Source organism: Mobula birostris, chromosome 10 (genome assembly GCF_030028105.1).
Source record: "Mobula birostris isolate sMobBir1 chromosome 10, sMobBir1.hap1, whole genome shotgun sequence".
Classification (NCBI taxonomy): domain Eukaryota; kingdom Metazoa; phylum Chordata; class Chondrichthyes; order Myliobatiformes; family Myliobatidae; genus Mobula; species Mobula birostris.
This window is the reverse complement of record NC_092379.1, coordinates 111,189,348-111,209,888: the sequence shown is the minus strand read 5'-3', so window position 1 is coordinate 111,209,888 and position 20,541 is coordinate 111,189,348. Positions and strand designations below refer to the sequence as shown.

The 20,541-nt window shown below is 39.6% G+C and overlaps 2 protein-coding genes across 2 annotated transcripts in view; one reads left to right on the top strand and one right to left on the bottom strand.

Annotated features, from left to right (window-relative positions):
* Positions 1–20,541, bottom strand: part of LOC140204259 (SWI/SNF-related matrix-associated actin-dependent regulator of chromatin subfamily A member 5-like) — a 172,593-nt gene that overhangs the window by 123,002 nt on the left and 29,050 nt on the right. The window lies entirely within an intron of this gene.
* gab3 (GRB2 associated binding protein 3) overlaps positions 4,749–20,541 on the top strand; it is a 130,126-nt gene continuing 114,333 nt past the window's right edge. Inside the window, exon 1 of the mRNA XM_072270831.1 lies at positions 4,749–4,989. Within this exon, the coding sequence (XP_072126932.1) occupies positions 4,918–4,989 (72 nt within the window). The 5' untranslated portion in view covers positions 4,749–4,917. The remainder of the gene's footprint in view (positions 4,990–20,541) is intronic.

Sequence of the window (20,541 nt, the reverse complement as noted above, 5' to 3'; positions counted from 1 at the left end):
ATGTAATTATATTCATGAAATGTATAGGGGTGTGTATTTGCCTGTACTTACATGTAAATATTGCATAATGTATGAACTAGAATGCATCTCTAATCAATGATACACCAAGCATTTCAAATGGTATCAAAAATTACATCATATGTTACATTGTTGAAACGCACTGCAAACTTTATTTATTTCCCCCTCTTCTTCTGAATCTACCATTTTAAGCAATGATATAAATTCAGCGCCAACATGCAACCTTTTCTAGCTTGACCAAGTTATTATTCTTTGTGTGTGACTCAGAACTGAGATTTAGCATACTATTTGTGTCTACCCTGAATCTGCCCTACATCAGCTCTCAATAAGCATGTACCACACATTGCAAGCATGTTTGCATTTTCCCTTTCTTAACTTTGTAAGGTTGTGGCTAAGTATGACAATACCATTCTGAACTGATTGGCAATATTTAAATCAACGTGAATGAAAACCATACAAGTGGTGTTCTGGGCTTTTAGACTTATTAATTGCCAAATTATATATGCTGTATCTTCATCACAACATGGCAGTTACTGTCTCTTGTGTTGAGTGTTTGCAAGCCATAGTATTTTCAATTAGATAACTGGACCAAGGCTTAAGCAAAGTGTAGGGCAGTCAGTTGAGTCATGCCCTTCCACATAATCACGTAGCACAATGTTAAGCATACCACTCCAAAAAGATGGACATCTTCTACCTATTCCCATAGCATGGTGGCTTTCACATTGAGGTACTGAAGGCAGAGGGAATGAACAGGAAAAATAAACTAAGCCCAAGATCAGCTCTTATTGAATGGTGGGACAATATATTCCTATTCTTATTTCTTAAGTTCTTATGTCCCTTGTATCATTTTTGAGTATTGTTTTATATGATACTGAACTATACCCATCAGGTACAGTAGATTCCAGATTCATTCTTTAGACTTTGTGCAATCACCTAATTATCCAAAAGATAGGACAATATGTTTGACCAACTAATTAAAAAAAATTACCCTCAATAATCCTCAATGACTTATTTGCACATTTTCTGTGAATATTCAAAGGATCAACGTGGACCATTGTGCCTTCCACAAAGAATTGGTTTGCTGTCATCTTTATCAAGCTGGTGCATTGGATGGTCATTTTCAGGGTAGAGCTGCTGATCAATGTGCAATGTGCAGTTTCCAGCTACAGCCAGGGAAGAGTAAAAAAAAAGCTGAAGTACTGTATATCGTGACAAAAGCAGAAAGGCTTTCAGAAAGAATTGCCCTTTTTTGTTCCATCAATGTAATTATCTTCCTTTTTAAAATAATCACAACACTCTCAAAGCTTTTGTTGAACCTGTGTGGCTGTCAAATGCACAAGTATTTTTATCCCATGTATTCTTCTATTAAGCTTTAAAATAATCTTCAGGATTTGTAAAAGTATCAAGATATCTAAAATTGTTACATGCATTCAATGAACAATAGTTACAATTTTTTCTTAGATTGATTATGTCCTTAAATGGAGACATTAGCTAGTCTTTGTAAGATGACACATTGCTCTCACCAAAGGCATGGTTTCAACTAGTTACTATAAACTGGATGACATGACACATTTTGTAATATTTCCTGTGTCTGTTATTTTGCAAAAAATCATAAAAACACTCCAAAATGAAATGCTTAAATTTTAATGGAGATTACAAATGTGAAAAACCTTGGTGAGCTTTTGATGTCAGTAACACAAAGTGAAGTTTTGGTCAGCTCTTTTTTTCATGCAGGAGGGCTCATGAACACGGACTTTAATGATGAGACCAAAGACACCCTAATACTGGTCCTTTTGTCATCAGTTCCATAAATTGAACAGCACTCCTTGTATGGTGACGAAATGTTTGCAAATGCATTGCCAAGGTTGGAGAACAGCTCTACCCAACTGAGTGAGCTGTATAAAGAGGAAAAGCAGCTTTTATCAATGAAGCATCATTGAAAATTAGGCCCATCGTACCTTTGTGAGTGAATGGATTCTTTGAAGATTACCCTTAGGCCTCCTGACTCTCATTTCAGTTAGATTTTTGAAAAGCTCTTTATTTATTTTGAAATTGCTGTTGGAATACCAGGAGCACCACCAGCTTGGTTATGTGTTGGTTTAGTTTGGTCTCTTTCTTATAAATAAAGTAGTCCATTTAGGATGGAATTCAATAAGTTCAAAATTATTTTTGTTTTACCTGAGTATTACATTCCTACACCTGACAACCATTGATTCTATTAATATGTAAAGATCTATTGTTCTCTCTTGATATAGTCAGTATGGAGGCTTCAGTCCAAAGATTCTGGGTAAACAAATTTCACCTTATCTCTGAGATTGTGATTACAGTTAATTCTGCATCTACCCAGTCAACTTCCTTAATCATTTTTTGATACCGTATCTCGTAACTTTACAAACAAGGTGACCATTGGACCTCAGCTCACAATGTCTGGGCACATTATTTCAGCTACATTGGAGTCTTAGAAGGTCACTTTGATTCTGAGAGTGGGCATTAGTCATCGAAGTTTATCAGCTGGGGGTGGGGGGGAAACTAGAAAATGTCCTCAGCATCGATGCAAGTTCCTAATTCTTGTAGAAAGAAATTCCACACAGCACTGACATAGTACTTTTAATATTCTTTGAAATAGAGAAGGGTAAAAACCAAGAAATTATATAAAATAACTGAAAGACCAATTCTATAAAAGAGGTTAACATTTATAGAAATAATTTGGGTATGATATACCTGGAGTGGAGTGAGTTAAAGTTGGAATTTTCAGTTAAACCTGACTGCAACATAGTGTGAATGAGTGAGAGGGGCAGTGTGGTGGGTATGGTCTTTGTAATATTAATTAGAAACTAACAGAAAGAAATGGACCATATTAATATTGATTGAAATATGAGATATGAGAAACTGAGATGAATGATGGCAATGAGTCAGAAAGTCACTAGAACACTACAGCACAGGAACAGGCCTTTAGCCCAGCTATTATTCTGCCCAGTCCCATCGACCTCAACCTGGACGGTAGCACTCTGTACCCCTCCTATCTATGTACATATCCAAATTTCTCTTAAATGTTGAAATCAAATTTGGATCCACAACTTCCACTGACAGCTAGTCACCACTCTCTGAATTCCCACTCATGTTCCCCTTAAACATTTCACCTTTCACCATTAAACCATGACCTCTAGTTCTAGTCATACCCAACCTCAGCAAACAAAGCCTGGTTACATTTGCCCTATCTATACCCCTCATAATTTTGTAAACCTCTTCCCTCATTCTCCTACGCTCTAGGGAATGAAGTCCTATAGCCTGTTCAACCTCACCCTATAACTCAGATCCTCAAGTCCTGTCTACATCCTTGTAAATTTTGTCAGCACTTTTTCAATCTTATTGATATCTTTCCTGTAGGTAGGTGACCAGAACTGCACACAATACTCCAAATTAGGCCTCACCAGCATCTGATATAACTCAACATAATATCCCAATTCCTGTACTCCATTGCCAAAAGTTCCCTTTGTGACTATATCTACCTGTGACACCACTTTCAAGGGATCTTCATTCTCTATTCCCATATCCCTTTGTTCTATCACACTTCTCAGTGCCCTACCACTTACCGTTTAAGTCTTACCCTGATCTGGCTTCCCAAAGTGCAACACTTCACACTTGTCTGCGTTAAATTCCATCTACCACTTTTCAGCCCATTTTTCTCAGCAGGTCTAGATTCTGCTGCAAGCTTTGAAACCTTCCTAACAACAACTGCACTCCCAATCTTGGTGTCATCTGAAAATTTACTGATCCAGTTTACCAAATTATTATCCAATGGTATTTACATCAGGTCTCTGCCAGGTTCTTCAAATGTATGAAAAATGAAATATATTATAACTTAGTTTGAAGAAGAATACTGATATATAATATTGAAGTTTCTATTTGTAATTTGGATATTGGAAATATTGGTTATTGTGCCTGCAGTACATATATTGCTTGGGGGCGAAAAGTAGCATTGGTAACATTGACGTAAGTCCTTTAACGTTGTGAAACTTGCTAATGGGCTATAATTTTGGGCATGCTGTAATCCTTCTGTCAGGATCTTACAGAAGCGATGGTGCAGGACGACGGGAGTAGGCAGTTTAAATGGGTTGGCACGAACTAGATGGGCTGAAGGGACTGTTTCTGAGCTGTACTTTTCTATGAGCCTAAGTTTTTTTAACGCCTCAGATATATTAATACAGAAGACCGGCAGGTGCGATCAGAGCGCCAGGGGAAGCAAGTTCGAAAGTAGAAATAAGAAGTCGTGTAGAACAGAAAATATTTGTTGTATAACGGCAGTGTCGGTTTTAATATATATTGTCATCACCGTACGACAAAAAAAAACTCCGGATTTTTACTACTTACCATGACCTGCACTAGACTTATATAACGGAGAGGAATGTCTAATGCACTTGCGGAATTGTATATTGTGTAAATTTCAATCCGATTTTTAAGCCCAAGATCATTTCACCAGTGATTGCACTCTGTGTAAGTAACTGACATATCGCTTTTCAAAATACAGGAATAACACAACAGTTAGAAGATTTTTATCTCCCGTAATTCTAACATTGCGCCCCGAGGGTCATCGGACGAACGCTATCAGTCTTTCTTTCTGCATTTTGAAAGGGGAGGGTATGATGAGTATTTGTTGTTTACCTAACGTCAGGCCATGCTGTGACTATTATTGGATAGCTTTGTATAATGGGTGGGAGAACTGGTGTATGCGGTTCCTCTCACTGCTTCCGCCTCCAACATAAGGAACTTGTGCCATTAGACAGATGAGAGATACTGTGATGGATTTTACATTGCATTGTGTGTGGAGAAGCTGAGTGACAGCAAAATCAACCCAAAACATTATACCGCAGAACGCGTGTCTCCCATCCACTTGCAGTCATGAGTGTAGAAGACGTCGTATACACTGGCTGGCTCATCAAATCGCCTCCAGAAAAGAAATTAAAGCGCTATGTAAGTAAAGAACTGCTTTCAATTGATTATTGATACTGATTCAGTTCAGATCTGCTACAGAACAGCAGGAGAAATAACAGAGCGTTGTGCAGGAGGGTACTTTAATCACGTATTGCTCTGATCGTGGCAATATTTCACTATATAATTGTGGCCGAAATAAATGATGTATTAACCTATGGACTCAAGCTGCTTCGGGACGTACATGTTGCTTTGCAACATAAAAATCATTTAAACCAGCTTCGTTAGTTGCATTGACTGTGTTGTAAAAGTTTTTTTCGGCTACTGTGTTTTTCACATGGGTTTGGTTGGGGGTTGGGGATTCGCTGCCCTCACTCTATAGCTAACCGTTCGCCTGTTTTTCTGAGAAACTTGGGCGTGTTTTCAAAACATCACCAAATCGGAAGCTGTGCCATAAGGTTGCTAGCGCACTCCAAGCTGCGATTCAGCTGGAACTTGCACACAAAAGCAAGAGTTGTTATTTAATATAGTTCACAACGTTGCAATTGCAATTAGCTGAGCGTGGACACAACGCAACCGGTTATAAATGGTGTCGCGGACCTCACAGTGTTCCCAAAGTCTCTTTAGAGAAGACGCATCAATAATTTGAAAACAATACTGGGGTCACATGCAATCGACATTGTTGATGACCTTATGGCAGACACTTCAGGAATAGCGCATGTAAATGATCTCCACTTAACAGAAATGTCTGGGGGAGGGGTTGTTGTGCTTGGTGACATAAAGCTATGATTTTATAAACATGCTTAACTTGGCACTTCTTCATTTGTGATCCTAGCCATATGCTCCAGTTTGCTAATCTTTTAGGAACATGACTCACAATTGCACCCTGGATCAGCGCTGCCGTGGGAAGTTGTCTTGGTGTAAAGTACCGAACAGTGACATGTACTTATAACTTTATGTGGTATTATCCCATAAGCCGAAGAGTCAGCTCTGCTAACGGACATATGCAGAATGGATTAAAATATTGAAGTAATCGAACTATTCTATTATTATTACGTATTACGTAAGATAATGTTCTGTGGCAGGGCTGAACTGTCATAAGAGAAAGTCATGTTTGGAAAGATTTGGAACAAGTTTGTTTTTGTAACCGGGCATCAATTAAGTAAGTCGATGCCTGGTGGAGATTTTGCACAGGTGACAGAATTTATCATTTGAGTATGTGATAAATAACCAGCAAACGGCTGAGTTATGCAAACCATTCTGGATGACTTGGCAGCCTCCGCCGTCCTTGGAAGGCTATCAAGCTCCGTCAAAAATATGCTCTGCAAAATAGTCATAAATAAGGTTCAGTTTAGCCACAGTTGTGTGTGTGTGTGTGTGTGTGTGTGGAAAGGCAAGGAAACGTATTTGCAAATCAAAACAACCTCAATTCAGTGGTTAAATTGAATTTGTTTACCATGATGCCTCCAACATTTGTTACACAAAACAGTGGATTTGCATGTGAGCTCTGGGTTCTTCCCGTAAGTAGCCGTTTTCAACGTGCGGTAATTATGCCTGGTAATACATGCCAGGATACTCATTCTCGAAAAGCATAGAAAGGATCCCCCCGGCCCACCATATCCATGGTGACCTTTCGTTCTCCGTCAGCACGAATTCCATTTGCTGCATTGGGGCTCGTATGCCTTGCCTATTTAAGTGTGTGTCTAAATATCTCCCAAACGTTATGATTGTATCTGATTCTAACCAGTCTCCTTCACTCCAAGGAAAACAAGCTTAGCATGTCCAATCTTTTCCCATAACGAAAGTGCTGTGATCCCATCCTTATGAATCTGCTCTACAGTCGTTCCAGAGAAATCACAACCTTCTTATTGTGTTGAGAACGGAGCTGTACACAATAATCCAAGTGCAGCCTAAAAGTACAGTTTTTTTAAAGTTACAATATAACCTTTCAATTTTTGTATTCTGTGTTCTGCCCTATAAAGACAAGTGTGTGATGTACTTTCTCCACAACTCCATCCATCCCTGTTACCATTTTGAGGGAACTATGACCTTAGACCCTACTACTGTTCACCACATTCCCAGTTAATGATTTACTGTATACTGTATGCCATACTGCTATTTGATTTCTTAAAATGCATCAGCTGAACTTATTGGGATTGAATCCCATCTGCTAATGGTCCACCCAATTTTCTGTTTGATTTATGTCCTGCTGTTGGCTTAGCCAAACTTCCTTACTCTTCATGGTCTATTGAAAACAACTTGGAAGAGTAAGAGGAGACTTGCCTATCACACACTGCAGCCCTTTTGCAGAAGGTTCTCCCATTGTGATGTTGGGAGGGTGTTTCAGAAGACTGATGTAGAAATGATAAGGGGCTAACTCAAAATAACATGTGACTTTGAAGAGAACAAGCTGGCAATGGTGTTTCCAACTGAATTTCCTGATGGGAGACCTTATTGGTTTAGGAGGTGCTGTCAGAGTAGCCCAGACAAGTAAGGATAGTACACTTTGCAGATGGTACACACTACAACCATGTTGCACTAGTGGTGGTGATAGTGATTGTTTAGGATGATGGAAGTGGTGCAGGTAAAGAAATTTGCTCTGTCCTGAAAGGTGTCCAACATCCTGCGTGTTAATAGCACTGCAGAGCCTACTTGACATTACTGCTATGTGTATTGTAGATCAGAGAGAGGCTTTGGGGTATTATGAGATTAGTCATTTGCCACAGGATTCCCATCTTTTGATGGGCTCTTGATATCTCAGTGTTTAATTTGATGATCCGGCTATGCTTCTGATCAGTGGTGAACCCCCTCACTACATGAGGAGTAATTCAATGATGGCACTGCCAGTGAATGACAAGGATAAGTTGTTGGAGTGTCATATTCCTATTATAACTATTTGCATTAAGTTATGTGTGATCTCAAGTCTTTTCCAATGATTTCCATTGTTGCTAATCTCTTACTTATTCTGAATAAAGAAAGCTTGCATCGAACTATGGTCTTACTTAGTAACTATATCATTCACAGTAAAATCGGCAGTAAAATTGTTGTAGTTATATGCAGCTACCCAACCACCTTGGCAAACTTTCTGACAACCTGACAGATAGACCCCAGTCTGTATGGCTGGGAAGTTCTCTGTCCGAGATGGTAGTGAGTGGTACTGGAGCATCACAAGGGCTGTCCTTTCTCCATTTCTGTTCACACTGTACCCCTCAGACTTTCAGTACAAATCTGAGTCTTGTCAGTTGCAGAAGATCTCTGTTGACTCTGTGGTGGTTGGGCATATCAGAGATGGGCAGGGATCGGAATACAGAGGACTGGTGGACAAGTTTGTGGAGTGGTGCGGGATGAATCACCTTCTCCTGAATGTGGCCAAAGCCAGGGAGATGGTGATTGATCTTAGGAGGAAGAGGACTGTGATGTGTCCTGTGTACATTCTTGGAGAAGAAGTTGTAGTGTTGGAAGAATACAAATACTTGGATGTTCACCTTGTCAACAGACTTGACTAGAAAACTAACACCTAGGCTGTTTACAAGAAGGGGTTGAGTAGACTCTATTACCTAAGGAAGCTGAGATCTTTCAATGTGTTCAGCAGGATGTTGGAGATCTTTTACCAGTCTGTAGTAGCGAGTGCAATCTCCTTTGCAGCTTTATGTTGAGGGAGCTGTATTGGTGTTGGTGATGCAAAAACACTAAATAAACTCATCAAAAAGGCTGGATCCATCCTTGGCTACAACCTGGACCATAACCTACTGAATAAGCAGTCGAGCACCCTTTTGAACATGCTCATTCAACTCTGCTGTCACAGTTATTACAGAAAATCTTTCCTACCAAATGCAACAGGCATATAAAACAGTTCATCTCTGTGCAACAGGAGAATACACATCATAATACAATAGTCTCTGTTTTATTAATTCATACATTATTATTGCACAGTATTGCACATTATTGCACATTGATAAATTATTATTGTGTATATTATTCTGTATTTATTACTAGTTGATATTATTTTATTTATTAATATTTATTATTGCTGAGTGTGTTTACAAATGTTGCTGGTGTAATGAAATAATTACCTTCTTGGGATCAATAAACTACTTACTATTATTATTTAAACCAACAAAAGCATTAAGACTGCTCCTCCCTCTCCCCAAAATATCACCCTTGAATTAATATTCCTCTTGAGCAAAGCTGTACACTGGCTGGTTTTTCTGCTTTTGCAGATAACATGATCAATCCTGATTCTGTCTCCAACCAGCAGTGCAAGTTCCACATGTTTCAGCAGGAGTCATTAGGTGAAGGTTAACAATATGTAACATGACAAATTATTCACATTGTCAGAAGGTGTAAAAAACTCCTTTCATGTCAAGCATTTTGATTCTGTTTGAGCTATATACTTACTATATATGAGCTATTAGAGTACATATGGAAGCTATGAAATATGGTCATGGAAGTTGTAGTATTTGAATTTTCACAGATGTGATATTATAAGTTTGAAGTAAAACTTTCACTTAAGCTACTCACATTTTCATGAGCTTTCAGTTATTGCTGAAGACAGGACTTCCGGTGTGACATTGCCACAGAGCCACAGAGGGAAACAATTAGCCAAGAATCCTGTATTTATAACTGAAAATATAAGAATATATAAAAATCACATGGCTTCTATGGAAGTTGATAGCAGCCATGTGATCATGAAGTCATCAAGAAGGGAAGACGGCCCTTCACTAAGTCCTAGCTAACGGTCAAGCACCCATTTAGATTGTTTGCATTTTATTGTCCTCAAATTGATGCCAACTCCTCCCGGATTCTAGCACATATCTACACGCAAAGGGCCATCTACAGTGGTCAATCGACTAACTAATTTGCATGTCTTTGGATATGAGAAGAATCTGGAGCACCCAGAGGAGACAAATATGGTCAGTAGCAGGACATGTACATAGAACATAGAACATAGAATAGTACAGCACATTACAGGCCCTTCGGCCCACAATGTTGTGCCGACCCTCAAACCCTGCCTCCCATATAAGCCCCCACCTTAAATTCCTCCATATACCTGTCTAGTAGTCTCTTAAACTTCACTAGTGTATCTGCCTCCACCACTGACTCAGGCAGTGCATTCCACGCACCAACCACTCTCTGAGTAAAAAACCTTCCTCTAATATCCCCCTTGAACTTCCCACCCCTTGCCTTAAAGCCATGTCCTCTTGTACTGAGCAGTGGTGCCCTGGGGAAGAGGTGCTGACTATCCACTCTATATATTCCTCTTTATTATCTTGTACACCTCTATCATGCCTCCTCTCATCCTCCTTCTCTCCAAAGAGTAAAGCCCTAGCTCCCTTAATCTCTGATCATAATGCATACTTTCTAAACCAGGCAGCATCCTGGTAAATCTCCTCTATGCCCTTTCCAATGCTTCCACATCCTTCCTATAGTGAGGTGACCAGAACTGGACACAGTACTCCAAGTGTGGCCTAACCAGAGTTTTGTAGAGCTTCATCATTACATCGTGACTCTTAAACTCTATCTCTCGACTTATGAAAGCTAACACCCCATATGCTTTCTTAACTACCCTGTCCATCTGTGAGGGAACTTTCAGGGATCTGTGGACATGTACCCCCAGATCCCTCTGCTCCTCCACACTACCAAGTATCCTGCCATTTTCTTTGTACTCTGCCTTGGAATGTGTCCTTCCAAAGTGTACCACCTCACACTTCTCCGGGTTGAACTCCATCTGCCACTTCTCAGCCCACTCCTGCATCCTATCAATGTCTCTCTGCAATCTTTGACAATCCTCTACACTATCTACAACACCACCAACCTTTGTGTTGTCTGCAAACTTGCCAACCCACCCTTCTACCCCAACATCCAGGTTGTTAATAAAAATCACGAGAAGTAGAGGTCCCAGAACAGATCCTTGTGGGACACCACTAGTCACAATCCTCCAATCTGAATGTACTCCCTCCACCACCACCCTCTGCCTTCTGCAGGCAAGCCAATTCTGAATCCACCTGGCCAAACTTCCCTGGATCCCATGCCTTCTAACTTTCTGAATGAGCCTACCATGTGGAACCTAGTCAAAAGCCTTACTAAAATCCATATAGATCACATCCACTGCACTACCCTCATCTATATGCCTGGTCACCTCCTCAAAGAGCTCTATCAGGCTTTTTAGACACGATCTGCCCTTCACAAAGCCATGCTGACTGTCCCTGATCAGACCATGATTCTCTAAATGCCTATAGATCCTATCTCTAAGAATCTTTTCCAACAGTACACTGCATACAAATCCATAGTACTGAAGTTCATGATTGAGGCCAGTCACTGGAACTATAAGGCTGCATCTCTACTACTTGTGCCAGTGTGCCCGCCATGCCTTTGTGCCATCCTTCAAATCTGTTCTGACAGTCATTGAGAACAAAGTTTATTCAATATATCAATTCTTCCCCAGGAAAGGCCAGATTGATTTCGTTCAACTTGAGCATGGACGTTCCAAACTTCCTCAGAAGTCCTTGCTGGGGTCATTTGGACAGTGTTCTGAGATTGGACTCCTACTTGAGTCTAGTTGCTGAGTTCCAGCTTCTTGCAGTTTCTCAGTACTTGCGCTGGAGAATCTTGCTGAACCTGCACTAGGCTAGACCTGACCCAAGTTAGCAAGTGATAATTTCAGTGGAGTGGAACAACTGCTAAGTGAGAGATATAAAGTTCAGGTAATTTACATTTTCTGAAACTTACGTGTATTTAAATATTAACTTAAAAACAGCAAACTATATCAAAAGCAACACACACAAAATGCTGGAGGAACTCAACAGACCAGGCAGCTTCTATGGAAATGGATAAACATTTGACATCTCGGGCTCAGACCCTTCTTCAAGACTGGAAAGGAAGGGGGAAGATGCCATAATACTATGTGAGGGAGGAGAACAAGGATAGCTAGAAGGTGATAGGTGGCCCAAGTGGGTGGGAGAAGTAAAGAACTGGAGAGGAAGGAATCTGATAGGAGAGGAGAGTGGACCATGGGAGAATGGGAAGAAGGAGGGGTACCTGGGGAGGTGATAGGCTGGTGATAAGAGGTAAGAGGCCAGAGTGGGGAAAAGAATAATAGGGGAGGGTGGGGGGGGGGTGAGAGGAAATTGATGTTCATGCAGGTTGGAGGTTACCTAGATGGAATATGAGGTGTCATGCCACATTGAATTCTATCTGCACCATATGAAAATACACTAACATATTTACCAATTTTTTGTGTTTAATTAGATGGTAAGTTTAAAACAAATTAATAACACATCAATTTTTAATAGGTCTTGATTATCTTTTAATGTTTGTAAATATTAACATTCCAAATTCTTTGATAGTAATAAGCTTGATTGTAAGCCATTGCTAAGGGAATGCTTGTTACTTATGGCATGGGTCCTTGCAGTATTCTGGGCCTTGCAGTTAGAGGCTGGTTGTGGAGACCAAGTTTACACGAGATCTGCTGCAGGGAGATACTGATGAGAAAATACAGTGTGTGGATGGCTTATGGCTCCTGATCAAAATTGAACAGAAATATCTCACATGCCAAAAGTGGTCAATTGGCCATTTGTTGTGCAACCCATTGTTTTATCATGTCTACTTTCTGCCTTACATTGCCCTTTGATTTGCAAAGTATTTAAAAAACCATTGATCTCAGACTTGAATATAGTGAATGGCATCAGTAGCCCTCTGGAATAGCGTGTATCATAGAAACGTAGAAAACCTACAGCACAATACAGGCCCTTACATTTAGTTTAGGATTCACCAGGTTGATATCTAGGCTGAAGGGTAGACATTTGAGAGCTTCATCATCTGCTACATCCATTTGCAGGCTCTTTGCACCTTCATGACTGACTTTCCCAAATACCTTTCATCTATCACTTACACAAAGTAATTAGTGTAGCAGTTCATGCAATGGATTTACAGTGTTAGTGATCATCGATTACCCGAGTTCAGATCCCATCTGCCTGTAAGGAGTTTGTACATTTTCTCCGTGACTGTGTGTGTTTCTTCCAGGTGCTCTGGTTTTGTCCTACATTCCAAAGACATACACATTAGGGTTACTGAGTTGCAGTTTTTTTTGATGGTGCCAGAAGAATGGTGGCACCTATGGGCTTCCCAGCACAATCCTTGCTGATTTAATTTGACACAAATGACACATTTTGATGTTTCAATGTATATGTGCCAAATAAAAGCTAATCTAGTCTAATCTATTGGCTGACGGCCCTCTAATGTTTCTTTTGGCATTCTTGTGGTAACAACTTGCCAAGTTGGAAAATAATTATTTATTCCTACATTCATATTTCTCTTCTATAACCAGTTCGTTTTGCATCCTAACATATGATCAACAGCTCGATTAGCCCTAATTCATGTAAAACCCCTTGAGTTGTTTTCAATTGTTTTTCGAAACTTCAAATGTATGAAATCCATTGGTTTCTTCTGCTTCTGCTTGGTACTGCGCAAGCACTGCCGGACGGCTGTTATAACGCGCAGTTGGTGTGAACGGCGTGGGAGTTAAATTGTAAAGTAAGCTTTTTTGATCAGAACCCCTAAATTGATTTGATTGAGCCTATCTTTAAAAATATTAATGTCAGAAATACTGTAGTTCTTGTTTACCTGCCTACAAGATACAGCTTAATGATCTGTGTTGTTTGTAAAACAATTTTTACATTTCATAAACAGCTCTCATTGTACTTCATCATAATATCTTCCCTTGTGCCAATTTACTATGTCCTTAATAATAAATTCCTGATAACATATATCAGGTTTACTGGTTTATAATCCCACTTTCCTTTCTTCCTCTTCTCCTGAGTGATAGGGTAACATTTGTTCCCTTCTAATGTGAATCAAGGAGTCATGTAAACTTTATAGTGCAGAGTTGTGCATTTGGCCCATTGCGCCTAAAAAAAAGAGCTATTCAGCCTAAGCAATACACAGGAAATGCTAGACGATCTCAGCAGGTCAGGCAACATCTATGGAAAAGTGTAAATAGTCGACGTTTTGGGCCGAAACCCTTCATCAGGACTGGAAAAAAGAGATGAGATATCAGAGTTAGAGCATGGGGAGAGGGAAGAAAGAAGTGCATGGTTGTAGGTGAAAGGTGAACCTGGGAGAGGGGGAGGGGTGAAATAAAGAGCTGGAAAGTTGATTAGTGAAAGAGATAAAGGGCTATGGAAGGGGAATCTGAAAGGAGAGGACAGAAGGCCATGGAAGAAAGGAAGGGGGAGAAGCACCAGAGGATGGTGATGGGCAGGTAAGGAGATAAGGTGAGAGAGGGAAATGGAAATGGGGAATGGTGAGGGGGGGGGGTAGCAATTACCAGAAGTTCGAGAAATCAATCCTCATGCCATTAAGTTGGAGGCTACCCAGACTGAATATAAGGAGTTGCCCTTCCAACCTTAGTGTGGTCTCATTGAGGTGGTTGAGGAGGCCATAGACTGACATGTCAGAATGGGAATGGGAAATAGAATTGAAATCGTTGGCCAACAGGATCCCGTTATTTAGCCTAATCCATTCTTCCAGCATTTTGTCTGTTCCCCTGCAGTTGTTAGTGTTTCACATGCACATCTAAGTGTATGTGACAAATAAAACAAACTGCTGGAGGAATTTATTGGATCAAGGAACATCCGTGGAGAGAAATAGATAGTTAAGATTTTGGGGTCTTAACCCAAAATGTCATTTGTTTGTTTCCCTCCTTAGGTGCTGCTTGACCTACTGAGCTGCCCCAAACGTTTGTGTTTTGTTCCAGTAGATTTTTGTCACAAATCTACTGTAAAGATGTTTGTTGAGGGTTACTACCAGATTTTTTTCATAATGAGTTCCTGACCCCAGCATCCACCAGGTAGCGTTTTATTTCTTATCTCCCTTCTAAACCTTCTGCCAACAAATTTAAATTTAGACCTTTCATTTTGAATGCTTCTGCTAAGAAAGGAAGGCCCTTCCCATTTATTCAATTTATGGTCTTCATAATTTTATGCACTTGAGTATATCACGCACCGGCTTTCAGTCCTGTGAACTGCCTGGTATATCTCCGCTGCACCCTCTGCAGGGCAATTACATCTTTCTTGTCATATGGTGGTAAAAATTGTCCACAGTTCTCAAGCTTGGTCTAATTTATGTTTCATCAGTTCTAGCTTAATTTCCTATTAATAATACCAATAAAGTATTCCACATCGTTTTAACCATCTTCGCAATCTGACATTTTGTATTTAAGTAACTGTGGACATTGTTGCAACCCCATCACTATCCTTCAATTTATTCTTTTTTCCCTGGTCTTATTGCAAATCCCTCCATCATCAACACCACTACCCATTCCCCAGCCCCCAAACCCTAGCCTCTACCCTCTAGCTGCCACATGCATTTCTTCACACTTTTCTGGATTATATTCTATTTACCAATTTGCTCCACAACCAATCAGCCCAATATTTTTTTTCATTGCCTGCTATCACTAATATACATAACAGGAACTAAATGACTGCTAACGGAGCCCTGTGGAACCCTCTCATAATTGCCTTTTAGTCAAAAAGACACCTGTGAACTTTTATACTTTACCTTTTGCCGCCCTACCAATTTTGGATGGAATTTGACTCTCTTGCTTGAATCGCAGGGATTGTACTTTTTGACCAGCCTACAATGTGGGATCTGGTCAAATGTCTTGCTAAAAGCCATGTAAACAGCATCAAATAAACTGGGCTCATCAGTCATTCTTGTTATCTTCTCAAAAAAAAATCAATAATTTTAGGCTATAAATCAGTGCTGATTGTCCTTGATTGTGCATTTTAAATGAATTTCATATGCTGTTCCTGAGAATTGATCCCAATAATTTTCCCACCATCAAGATTAAAACTAATTGACCTTTAACTACAGAGTTTACTCTTTCTTTCCTTTTAAATAAGTGCACATTTCACTGAAAATGGGCCTGCAAATACACAAGATCATAAAGAAGGCATTTAGCAAGCTGACATTGATCGCTCAGGCCATCTAGTTTAGGAGTAGCGACATTATGTTGCGGTTATAAAAGTCATTGATGAGACTGCACTTGGAGTATTTGAGCTGCTTTGGGCTCATATTGTAGGAAAGATATCATCAGGCTGGAGAGGGTGCAGAAGAGATTTCCAAGGATGCCACCTGGACTACAGAGCCTGAGCAATAGGGAGATCCATGCTGGATCTTTATTGCTTGGAGCATAGGAGAATGAGAGATGACCTCACAGAAGTTTATAAAATCATGAGGGGTATGGATACGTTATTTTCCCCAAGGCTCAGGCTTCCACAACTAGAGATATAGGATAAGAGGGGGGAGATTTATAAAAGATCTGAGAGGTACCTCTTTTACACTGAGGGTAATTAGTACCTGGAATGAGCTGACAGAGGAAGAGGTCAAAGTGGATGGAGGTGCAACATTTAAGGGGTATTTGGGTAAGTACATAGAGGGGAATGGTTCAGAGGGTAGTGGGCTGAAAGGAGACAATTGGGAGTAGCAGGGAGAATGTTGTGGTTGGGCTGAAGGGTCTATTTCTGTGTTGTATTACCCAATGATTCTCTGGTTCTAAATAATGCCATAGCATTAGAGTTCTCTGATCCTCCAGTACCGCTTCAGTAGCCAGATAATCCCATTTTTTGCAAAGGTAACCATATGTATTCATTAAGAACCTGACCTTCATCTTGCACCCATGCATATAACTTACCTTCTTGTTTCCTGATTGTCTCTACTCACTCTTTGGTTATATTCTTGTTTTCACAAAATTTATATTCTTTGTTTTTATTTATTTGCATTTCTGCTTTTTTGTTATACAGAATAATTTTTGTTGTATGGAAGAATTATTAGGTTAGATCTTGGTACCATGTAGACCTCCAATTAATTCACCCAGGAGCTAATATCCCTCAATATTGAACTGCATTTTCTAGTTCAATTTTATGAAAAGATTTTTGCCCTTATGCTTGAGAATTGTGCGGCTTTAACAAACAACTTTAGGTGCTAAAGGGTATCTTCTGAAGTGTGCGATGACTACTCTATGCTATGGAATATTTCAAAGTAATATAACTTAAATATAAACCTTGTGATTAATTAATACAACAGTGTGAGTCACATGGGACAACATCAATACCATTTGAAATGCACTTGCAATCAATAAACTCTGAAATACATTTATACCTTTATTGTCTATGGTCATTTGCAGTGTCATCTCCACTGATGCAGGATTTGAACTAATTTGATCCAGGTATTCCCTCTTTCTGGAGTGGCACAATAGCATAGCAATTAACGCCAGTGACCTGGGTTCAATTCCCATCATTCTTACCATGACCATATGGATTTCTTTTGAGTGTTCTGGTTTCCAAAGGCATATTGGTTAGTAGGTTAATTGGGTGGCATGGGCTCATTGGGCTGGGAGGGCCCGTGACCGTGCTGTATCTTGAAATAGATAGATAGGGAGAAAGAAAGAAAAGTAACTACTCAAAAAAGAGCACTTCTTAAACATCTTAAGACCTGGAAGACGTATAAATGACAGACAAGTCTTAGACACAGAATACACCAAATTATAAAGCTAAAATTATCCTTTTCGAGCAGTGAGTTTGATCTATTCTGGATATGAAGAGGTTGCTGTTAGCATGTTGTCTGGTGAGATAATGTGTTGGAGAAGTCTTTGTCCCACAGATTTGGAAAATTTCCACTTTACACATATAAAGGACTCAAGTACTGCATTTCAAAGCAGTTAAATGCCTCAAAACTCTGATGACGTCAATAAGCTCTTATTATTTCAAAGACATCTGAACCTCTTGCTGTGTTAATCACCTATGAGTCCATGTGTTGCAGTTTTTCTATTTATCTTTAGTAAAGGGGGGGATATTTGATTCTAGGAATCAGATAAAATGTAAATTTGACTCTTAATCAAGGTATTACGTACAGTTAGATAAAGTTAAACAGTAACAGCTCATTTTAAATTTACATGCATAGAAATTTGATTTCTTTGTTCACTAGTTGGTGCTCTGTCAGCAGTTTGTTTTTTTCTCTGCAATCAAATTAGGAAATTGGCCAAAAAGATATTAGAAATGGCAATGGATAGTTTATATCTGGAAAGTTGTACCAATGTGCAACTTGCACATTTCCTGAATGGACCTGGATAGAATGGCTGTGGCTTCCTATAATTTTCTGCACATCAATCTGAAGAGGGCATAAGTCATTAAAGGCGCACTCTCCTATGATGTCCAGAAATGAGTAACCATTACTACTATCAAGTAGACAAAGACTGCAGCCACTTGATGAAGAGATCAAGGATTCTTATCAGAGGAATATCAAGAGAAAAGTTCTTGCGTAGTAGGGAAAGCCTGCAAAATGATTGGGGCTGCCCCGGGAAGAGCCTGGTAGGAGGTGGTTCTAGTTGTCCCCTTCAGGGGTGGGAATCCTGAATCATTAAAGCAATGCCAAATTTCATGTCGTTACAAGTTATAAGCTGCTTATAGGCCACCAGAGTAAATGAATTAGAGGTTTATTTGATTGGCATTGGTGGTCATGGAGAGGAGAGTGTGAGTTATCTGGATTCCCCTCTCTTATTGCTAGGAAATTGTGGTGCTTTTTAGATTGTAACATGGGGAGGGTTGCATAGTTTGGATTGAGGTATGCAATTTAGCTGATTGGTTATGGCATGTGTTCTTCCCTTTGTACCTTCTAGCCCATGCTGTCCTAGTTAAAGCTGTCCTTATCCGCTTCTAATAGCTTGCTCTTGCTTTCCTTTAGTCTTTGCCTCATGTTTCTCAGGCTTTGGGTTTGCCTGCTGCCGTACCTTTGTTCCTTTGGCATCTGTTACTACTATTCATTATTAGATTGCATAAGCGCAGCATCTCCTGATGATTATCTCCACACACACTGGGTGTACATTGCAGAGCAATGGGATCTCATCTTCAGATGTCCCATGGAGTAAAACTCAACAGCGGGGGTAGGATAGCTATTGACGAGAGAAATAGAGTGGAGCACTTGGCAACCCAACCCCTTGTACCCCCACTCCCCTAAAAAAAATTTAATCCACTGCAATTTTGCAGAATTGTTCAGTATTTTAGTTTCCCTGGGAATGAAAAAGTCATATACATAACCAACTTCAGGAAAATAACTCATGATCCATAAATATATTGGCCTACAACTGGGAGACGCCAGCAATATTGTTAAATCCCAGTGCCTGAAGTGCTACCTGTTTTTCCTGAAATGAAAATGTATGAAATCATTTACTTTTGCATACAATGCATGGATGACTCATCTGATGCATCAGAGAGAGGCATCAGAGATTAGCTGCAGGCACTTGGAAAGATCCTGTGGTGGGGACATTCGGAGTCAAGGTTATCATGACTCTCACAATGAGAGCATTTGATTCCAAAAGCGTTAGCTTAATTTGTTAAGGGTAGAAGTAGAATTTGTGAGAATACAGTGAAAAATGCCAGGCATGCTTGATCCATCTTCCAAGGTCATTTATTGAAGCAATATTTATTAATGCAATCTAACCCAAGTTAAGTTGCTTTGTTCAGTTTATGTCCTGACCAGTCCACTTGCTTGGCAACATTGTTTTGCAATTTCTCTTGTGACTGTTTCAATTTTTGCTAATTTTGAAGTTTGAAGGGTTTTTAATTCTGCTGGTATCCTGGTATCTTTTTTGCCTGTGAAGTTGATTCCTATTGGCATTCAGTTTTATAGATGTAGATCATATTACCCAAATGGTCACACTGGATTTTTGAGTCTCGACATGGAGATACAGGTGGGCTACTTAGCTTTGGACTTCAAAGCTAACTCTTATGTATGCCCAACATCTCACATTCTTTCTAGCAGAGAAACCTTGGCCTGTTTTCTCATCTCATGTCATGTCAAAATACCAGAGTAAATTATAGCGTACAAACTGCTACTCCATCTCAGATTTAGCAAATTCAACACACTCAACAGTCTTCCGGTCAAGATGTGCCCAATTGCAATCAAATCACAAACAAGAGAAAATCTGCTGATGCTGGAAATCCGAGCAACACACACAAAATGCTGGAGGAACTCAGCAGGCCAGGCAGCATCTATGGAAAAAAGTACAGTTGACGGACGGGTCAACTGTACTTTTTTTCCATAGATGCTGCCTGGCCTGCTGAGTCCCTCCAGCATTTTGTGTATGTTGCCCGCATACAATGCCCCTTTGGTCGACATTTTCTGGATAGATCATGAAACCATATACTTCACAAATTTTATATCTTTTACATTTGCTTTTTGCCTTGGATATGATTCTGAAGGACAATAACAAAAACAGCATAGAAACAATTAAAAAACCTTTTGATTAGAAGACTCCTGTGATTTGAAGCAGAGTGGACTGAATGAGTAATTTGTTGTGACAGCTCTAAATTTGAAATATGGTAATGCAAATTCTTAAGGCAATATGGGATGAAAGAAAATTTATTTATTTTTTCCATTTGCATTTTAACTTTGAAAGTACTGTACTTTTTGTGGAATACATAGTAGTGATGGAATTTAAATGAAAGTTTAAAATAATCTTTCCATTTTACTGTGTGGTTCAGACTATATTGTGTTTATCAACTGAACCATGTAATGACCAAAGTTTAATGTTTATTA